At 34.8% G+C, this 8,836-nt stretch overlaps 1 protein-coding gene across 2 annotated transcripts; it reads left to right on the plus strand.

Annotated features, from left to right (window-relative positions):
- The first annotated feature begins 6,103 nt into the window (after nt 1-6,103).
- On the plus strand, nt 6,104-8,791 carry psmg3 (proteasome (prosome, macropain) assembly chaperone 3). Of its 2 annotated transcripts, none has more exons than XM_032587347.1 (3): nt 6,104-6,342; nt 7,481-7,703; nt 8,448-8,791. In XM_032587347.1, exons 2-3 carry the CDS (start codon nt 7,491-7,493, stop codon nt 8,598-8,600), a joined length of 366 nt encoding a protein of 121 aa, XP_032443238.1. In that variant the 5' UTR covers nt 6,104-6,342; nt 7,481-7,490; the 3' UTR covers nt 8,601-8,791. The 2 variants fall into 2 exon arrangements, with proteins under 2 accessions (XP_032443238.1, XP_032443237.1); XM_032587346.1 differs by having other exon boundaries at nt 6,104-6,247.
- The last annotated feature ends 45 nt before the right edge of the window (nt 8,792-8,836 follow it).

An 8,836-nucleotide genomic window follows, 5' to 3' on the forward strand; every position in this document is an offset into this window, starting at 1 on the left:
ATAATTAATCATTAATAAACAGTTTCCACTGTTTTAAAAGGGGCTGTTCCCTGCTACTCTTTCATTTTCATCCCCAGTCAGTTTCACAGTGCTTTCACACAGCGGTTCTTTTTTAAATAAATTCAGAACACAAAAGAGAACTATGACAACATTGACTCTGCAGACAGAACTACCACACTGGCTTTTCACGTCTTGCTAAATCACACTTTTTGTTGTTTCTAACAACTTTTTGTTGTTAGAAACAACAATAGTTGTTACAGTATTCCCAATAGTTTGTCTAATGTGGCATAAGATCAGCCTAAACATCAGGGTAAAGTTGTCTTTGAGCTGTATGTGTAATGCAGCACAGCACTCTAGTGGCCACAAGGGTAATGTCTGTGTCTATTGCATGGCTAGCTTAAGAGGGTGATCCTTCCTTCAAAGTTATAAAACTTTGGAGAAAGGATGTCTTGGGAGATTAATCCCAGAGCTGCTTGATAGTTACAGTTTGTCTTTAGGACGTGCGCTATAAAATACGGGTTAGGGTGAGACTTTATGATAACAGGATCAGCAAAGCAGACAGGTTCCTCTGCAATATATTCCCTGACTTTATTAAGGAGCTGTGAAGAAAATGCTCTCCAGACATTACTGTTAAGTAAAAATATAGCTACCAAGCAAAAAAGTCCACAGATAAAAAAAGAGTCTCTGCTAAAGAGAAACGGGCATATACAAATTGAATGTAACAATATCTAGTGGGGGTGGTAGTGACCAGCAACTTCTTCATCCTGCAAATAAGATATTTATGTGGGAAGATATCTTGACACACAGAATCTTTCTTTGAGACAGGCAGACACAAAGACTCAGCTTTAACGTGGGAAGTGTTTATACTACTCAAAACCCTTAAGAGGCATCAGCTCTGTTTCTTTTCTTTGTGTCACACCAAAGCTAAATGTCTGGGCTTAAGGTTTGTCACGTTTTTATTGCCCCCCTCCACTCTCCACCCTCCACCCCCAAAAAAATCAAAAGTGCATCTTATCTCTGTTCTCTCTATTTATTTTTTTCTGCATTATTTTTTAGGTTATGATGTTGGAACTTAAAGGGCTACATTTATATGTATTTCCTCCAGATAAAAGCAAACTATCAATCTTATGTGAATGTAAAATACTTCAAGGAACAACATGAAGGCAAAATAAGAGCACAAACTTGTGATTTGAAAAAACAGATGAAGTCCATGCCCAGTGCTATCTTCCCTTAAATCACCTCATAATAAATTAAAGTACTCTTCATTTTCTCTGGAAACAGCAAGCAGCCCTTAAGCCCTGCAGCCGCTGCAACCATTAGCAGGAGTCGACAGCAATTCATTATGCAAAGCAAAGCCTAAGTAATTCACAGTGTAACATTACATGGACTAAGTGATTTGAGACAAGAATTATTTTCAAACTCTCTGTGGTATTTTAAGCTAGAGAAACATAAAAAAGATCAAACATCATATGAGCAGCTATAACCGGTGTCAGATGTCGTTGTTAGTTCCCTAAGCAACAGCTAACATTAAAAATTCCATCCATTTTCCTTAGCTGCTACCTGTGCAGGGAGGCAGGTAGATTATCCACTGGATCATCTCCAGCGGTCAATCAATCAATCAATCAAATTTTATTTGTATAGCACATTTCAGCAACAAGGCATTTCAAAGTGCTTTACATCATTACAAACACAGAAACACAATGCAATATAGAATCAATCATTAAGTCAAGTTCCATCAATAAATTTGTAATTGATTACATTTCAAATACAATTCTAAACAGGTGGGTTTTTAGTTGAGATTTAAAAGAAGTCAGGGTTTCAGCTGTTTTACAGTTTTCTGGAAGTTTGTTCCAAATTTGTGGTGCATAGATGCTGAAAGCTGCTTCTCCTCGTTTGGTTCTGGTTCTGGGGATGCAGAGCAGACCAGAACCGGAAGACCTGAGAGGTCTGGAAGGTTCATACAACAACAGCAGATCTTTAATGTATTGTGGTGCTAAGCCATTCAGTGATTTGTAAACTAACAACAGTATTTTAAAGTCTATTCTTTGAGCTACAGGGAGCCAGTGTAGGGACTTTAAAACTGGTGTTATGTGCTCTATCTTCCTGGTTTTAGTGAGAACGCGAGCAGCAGCGTTCTGGTCACTGGATGAGAGGCATAATACACCCTGGACAGGTCACCAGTCCATTACAGGATAACAAAGAGACACACAGGATAAATGACAACACACACACACACACACCCACACACACACACACACCCCAGCCCCCCACCCCCCACCCCACACACATACACACACACACTCAAATATAGTTATAATATAGGGACTTATTTACCTAATAGTGATGTTGTGGACAATCAGAGGAAGCTGGAGTACCTGGAGAGAAACCAGACATGTAAGTAGAGAACATGCGAATTCTAGACACAAGGGGGGAGGCTGGGGTTTACACCTAAGATGTTCTTGCTACAGGTAACAGTAGCAACAGTGGTTATCACTACAAAACTTCATAACCCAAAATCAGTGACATGTTCACCTAAAATATATAAATTAGAAACATTTAATGTAAAAGTTGGAAATTCTTGTCTGTCTTTGGTGAGTAAAGAAGTTAATGGAGCTATACACTTACTATTATTTGAGGATTAGCCAATCAGAATTGAGTAATATATATTAAAGTTTTAGGGCTTTTGAGGAAATTAAAATCTCTGGAAATGGAAATTCTTTTGTTGTGTTTTTTGAATTGTCATTACAGGCAAGGCAAGGGATGGTGAGTTTGTAAAAAAATAAATGTTTCAACTTTAATCAAATCAGATTTTTGAGCCTTTAACAGCAATTTGGACAATTTCTTGGACAACATAAATATACAAACATATCATTTTCATAGTTCTGTTTTATATGAGTACATATATTATTTTAATGGTGAATACATCAGAAAATTAGCTCTTTATGTTTTAGTAAAAGGATGTGATGCTCAAAACATTAACTTCAAGCTTCATCATGTTACAGGAGGCCAAAGCAATCGAGGATACATACTGTAAATAAGTGTATCTACTGTGCTTAGGTTCAATGACAACATGTTTTTTTTCTTAAAAATTAAAAGTAGAAGTCTAAAGTTTTCCTTTACAAACACAGTACCTTGCAAAACTCCAAAACAAACACTTTGAATGTAATCAACGTAAAATGAGAAATATGTGTGGTGCTGCCTAATGTCCCTTATACAAGGGAAAACATTTTGGCTTTGGCACAGGATATAGTGGAACTCCATGATAACCTGTGTAATCAATGTTTTTAAAACATTTGTTTTAAAAATTAAGAAGATTCTTATAGTTAGGGTAATTTTTGTCCATTTCAGTGACAGATTTAAAGCTCTTAATGTGTGTTTTGGTGTCATTGTTAAGATGAGTACAATTCCACGTGCCAAATAGAAAAATTGTGCCTTTTAAGCCACTCTGCAAATTTGCTGATGTTTAATTAATGTTTGTCAGCTCTTCTCAATCTTGAGATTTAACTATAGAATGCATAATACTTAAAAAAGAAGACTAAATAATTTTTTTCATTTATAAATCACATATTTTACATGGAAGTGCTATTCTATGTGAATTAATCATGAATAAAATGACTGGTTATGAGCTTGAACAAACGTATTCCTGAGATTTATCTAAAGTATTATAAAAACAAGTTATTAAAATTAAGACCAAGTCTCTGTTTTATTCCTTTGGATAAAATTTTTCAAGTTAAGATGTAGGTACAGAACCAACAGGCTCTTCAAATATGCTGCACATCATTACTGACTGTTGCTAAAACTAATTCTAAAACACAATTTGAACAAGATGATTTATTCACATCTATTCTGAAATCATAGGAATATTTGGATTACAATTTAAGCTTAAGATGATCATTCAAGGACACATATTGGGTTGTGAGGATGCAAAAGAATTGGTCCAACCAATTTCAAAGCTGCTGCCTGCTCAGAATGAGTAACAACTCAGCAGACCTGGTACTTTGACATTGTGAATGCATCATGTTCACAAGAATGCTTTCCCCCATCCTGTCGAGGAAGTCTGATGCAGCACTCACAGATTTCTGAGGAGCCTTACATCCACCTGAAAAAAATGTAATGCAAGCACTTTTCTATCAGTGAAAAGTCCTCAGCTGTCCATCTCTGCAGTTGCAGGAAAAGTAATTGATCTAGAGTAGTTTCTCAATTCATGTGTGTACTAATTCCTAAGCTATTTGTGTTTCACTTAATTACCTCATTATTGTCTTCTTAAAATATTGAACTGATTTCATGTCTCCTGGGTTTAAAGCACAGAAGCTTTTATTTTGTCTGATCTTCTTAAAATCGGAGGTCTGGTTAATCTGGAATGTACTGAAATTTGTTTTTAATAAAATGAAGACACAAAGATGAAAATCAACAGCCACACATCATCTGCTACTTTGAAAGCTTCATTGACAGCTATAATTAAAACACACCCTGACTGTATAGCTGCTTGCCTTAGAACAGCTGGTTCAGTTGACTTTATTTAAACCCAAATAAATTAAGTTTGCAAGATACTTTATGAAAGCCTTGTTTAATCTCTCCTGCGTTGTCAGTTATTTGTAGGGAAATTACTGCAAAAATTGTTTAATAACAGCCAACTGTGGAGGAGCCTTAAATTCAGTTTATTATGAAACTCAAGGGAAACTTAAAGTGCTTTTTATTTAAAGCATCATTATGTGAGCAGCTTTTGACTAAACAACAAGGGCATTTTCCTCTCTGTGATTACAGTAAATAATTAAGTATCAATTTATGACAAAAAAACAACACAATTTTATAAATACAAACTTGGGAAACTCATGAAACTACTCAGGAATGATGTGTCCTTGTGACAAAATGAAAGGAATAGAGCACTTTATTTAAAATGTATGTATGTATGTATAGTTGATTGAAATGTCAGAACTGGGGTATAAGAAAGAAATCAGCAACCATTTTGCTGGTCAAACTGCTAACAGACCCACACTAAGCCAAAGGAAATATTCTGGAAGACCACTTAAATCACAGAACAGCACAGAAGGGACAAAAAACCCATACATGTACACACTTATATCAAGGGTGATTTTAGACAGACCAATTTACATAAAATGTACATTTTTGGTACCTAAACATATATAGGCTGAGGACATGCATACTACACACTAATGTGCGCACACATTCATACATAAGGGCAACATAAGATTAATTAAAGCAAATCAACGTAAGATTAATTAAAGCAAATCAATTAAGCTAACAGTAATGTTTTTGAACCGTGGGTGGGAGTAAGGCTACCCCACTTTCATGGGAAAACAAAAAAGACCCCAGGACCTTCTTGCTACAAGAAGGTCCTGGTTAGTATGACCAAGAAGGTCATACTAACTGTTATCATACAGTTAGTATGATAACAGTACTAACTGTGACACCATCGAGCTCCATCCAAATAATTTTATCCTAACTAAGTCATTTAAAGGAACAAAAACCGATTAAATTGGAATCACAGCTATTGAAAATAATGAAAATCACACACTACTAAAGTTGAGCTCAAGCGAATGAATGAGAAAAAAATATTTAGTTTACATGATTTCTTCTTTTTTTATGGTTTTTGGCGGCTGGCAAAAAATTATCGTATGCAATTATCGTAAATTATCGTGTGACAGTATCAGAATATGTTAATAGTTCCATCTTCCACAATAATCACATCTACCTATATTTCCCTACGACTAAGGTACTACGACTAAGGTACTATTTAATCCTGTATGTCAGAAACTCAGATGTGATACGACTTTCTTCTCTCCTCATCTCTCACGTCTTCCACTGAATAATATATACTCCTACATTTTCTTTTTCTTCATATTGCTTTTGCTATCGCGCCTTCATTTTCTTCTTTAAGATCTTTTTTACTTCTGTTCGACTGAGTTTTAGATATATTTCAACTAAAATGTGTCTAGTAGCCTTCTTTGCAAGTTATTTACATTTAAAAGAGAAACTTAAACAGTTTCTGTCACTTCTGCCATACGTCTCCAACTTAAAAAAAGAAATTGGACCCACTTTGTCCACGAACCACACGATAGGTGGAGATTTGGTGTGACGTTATCACGCAAAGTACGTACTCTCAACACAGCGGAACACGTTTGTTTCAGTTTGTTGTCATAGTGGTGGAAGATTTAGCAGAGCTGAGCTAAAACTAACAAAAGTCTTCCTATTCCGTACAGATAAACTGGATAGACAGAAATTTATGGTGAGAGTTTTATGCGTTTGTACTTCTTTTTAATAGCGATATTCGTTTTTCTACCGGAGCTCGTCGTAGCTGTGAAGCTAACGTTAGCTTCCAAGGTGAAACATCAGTCATTCTGATGAAGCTTGTCTTGACTCAAAATACCTTAAATGATCCGTTTGGCTTGCTTGTTTGTGGATTTGAGTATGCAGTGCATACTCTCTTCTGCCGTAGTTGTAGTCTATTTAGCCATTTCAGTTGCGCAATCTCCGTAAAGAAAAATACTAATTAATGTGGATGGGTAATCGCCGTTTTGGTCTGTTTCATGCCCCGTTATCTGAAAATATCCAAAGATATCATCTGGTATGATTATACTAGACACATTGGGAAAATGTCTAAAAAAAATGGGTAATAAGCTTTTTTTCTTTACTTACTATGCAGCATGTAGTTTATCCATCCTTGATTAATGATCTGTTCTTTTAGTGGTTAGAATAACATGTCGGTTATTTCACTTGTAATAGTGTTTTTATTCCACCAAAATAAAAATATGGTAATAAATATATTTTCCCCATTAAATACTAGAACAGAGAATAATCTGATTTGAAAAGAAAGTAATTAAAGGTTGTTATTCAAAATAAACATACAATTCTGAATTTAAGCTATACATTGTTGTCATGTGGACTAGATAAAGTCATATACAAGTACAGACAATTTCCCACTTTCATACTAAAGGAAAAGTTAAAGGAGTATTTAATACATGTATTAAATATGCAAGTATACCAAAAAAAAAAAGTCACTCTCTGGCTCAAACTGTTGGCCATCTGAAAGTAAAACTGCTTATCTTCAAAATTATTTTTAGATATTGTGCAGTGTTCAACAACACTTCTGCTTCTGCTCTGCTTTTTTAAGTATTTAAAATTATATATTTGACTGGTGTTTATCCAGCATTTATGTATGAAACATTATAGTTTAGTTCTAAAGCTGAAATAAATTATTTAAATTTCTGTACAAAAACAGAACCTTTAACTGGCCATTCAAATCACTAGGTTTTTGCAATCAAAATACTTTTGGAATCTAGATGCCTGATAACATTAACTAGCAGACTGTTTAATTAGTTTAAAATAAAATAACTCATCGTCAGTAAACTTAAATCTGTTTAAGTTGTTCAATAATGTTCAATAATAAGACAGAGCTACTTTTCAGAAATATATATATATATTAATTTAGCATCTTTTTTTTATTTGCTTCTCTCTCCAGGATTAACAAAATGGCTGAGCCCATCATCAAATCGAGACAAGCACAAAAAGAAGTGAATGGAATCTCAACAGAAGTTGTCTGCACACAGTTCAGTAATTACATATTTGTGGTCCTTACCCAGTACGGCAAAATCGGGACATTGATTTCGGTCACACCTGACTCCCGATCTAATGATATCAGCACCCCCACCTTCTCCACTAAAGTGCTGCTGGGCAAAGATGAGGTACGCTGGGTGAAATTGGTCAGATTAATATTGCATCAGTGTGATTATAGACTTCTTGTCACATGGGGTAACTCATTTTACGTGGCGAAAGGCCAGATGAGATCAGTTCTGAACTACTCTGGCAGATTGTAGAGAAATGAGATGCACGGAGTTCAGTGGTCTTTTAAAATTTACTCAAGAAAACTAATTTCATCTCTGCTTGAGCTTGTCATTTTAATAGGCACACAGTGCATAAGGTGTGTCATCCGTGGAAATATAAATTGTTACAAAGTTTGCGCAAGATGTTGATTAGACTTTTCATTTATTTTAAAAGAATTATTCTGTCTTGAAAAGACAGAAGAAGATAAGGACATTTCACCTTTGTAATATACTAGTTATATGCATTACACAGCATCTTGGAGACACATGAACAATTTAATTAAAACAGAATAAAGATAAATGATTGTTCTATTTGGAGATGTATGAGTTCTAGCTGCATTAAAACAGCTTCAAAAAGCAATTTTCCTTTGACTTGGTTTTTATTGAATGAATTATGCTATATTGTTGAAGACAGAATAATGTAACAAATTTTTAACAGCAGTGACCGGTTATTTGATTAGGCTTTTTCTCAAGTTACAATTGGGAAGTGGTTTTAAGTTAAGTTCTTATTTACCAGGTGTATGGATTTAGAGCTCTTGCATGCTATATTAAGAGTTTTATATCTAATTTGTGTTTTTGTTTTTTTCTTTTCATTTTTTCCAACAGCCTTTGACTCATGTCTGTGCTAAAAACCTGGCCACGTTTGTATCCCTCGAAGCTGGAAACAGGCCTGTCTTACTGGGATTGGCCCTGAAGGATTCCTCCATAGACACAATACAAGAAATCAAAGAGATCATCAAAAGTTGTAAAGTGTGGTAGAAAGTCAGAGCCCCAAAAATAATGTCGGTAACTAAAAAGACCTGGTGAAATAACGGTAGATGCTCCTACCAGTGTCATATTTTGTAAAATGATATAAAATATTACTTTTTTGTATTTTGAAATTCATTAGCAAGGTTTTGTATTACTTGGAATGTTCAGAAATAAAATTCTTTAATGACAAGTTCAAGATACTATTTTAAGTCTAATGACTTTTTTTGTTGCTTCATTTGCCTGTT

This window comes from Xiphophorus hellerii, chromosome 16 (genome assembly GCF_003331165.1).
Source record: "Xiphophorus hellerii strain 12219 chromosome 16, Xiphophorus_hellerii-4.1, whole genome shotgun sequence".
Taxonomy (NCBI): Eukaryota; Metazoa; Chordata; class Actinopteri; order Cyprinodontiformes; family Poeciliidae; genus Xiphophorus; species Xiphophorus hellerii.

Excerpts from the sequence above, each read along its gene's own strand:
- psmg3 (XM_032587347.1), top strand. The coding sequence starts at position 7,491 with ATGGCTGAGCCCATCATCAAATCGAGACAAGCACAAAAAGAAGTGAAT. Across the intron at positions 7,704-8,447 it reads TGCTGCTGGGCAAAGATGAG|CCTTTGACTCATGTCTGTGC; the intron begins GTACGCTGGGTG and ends TTTTTCCAACAG.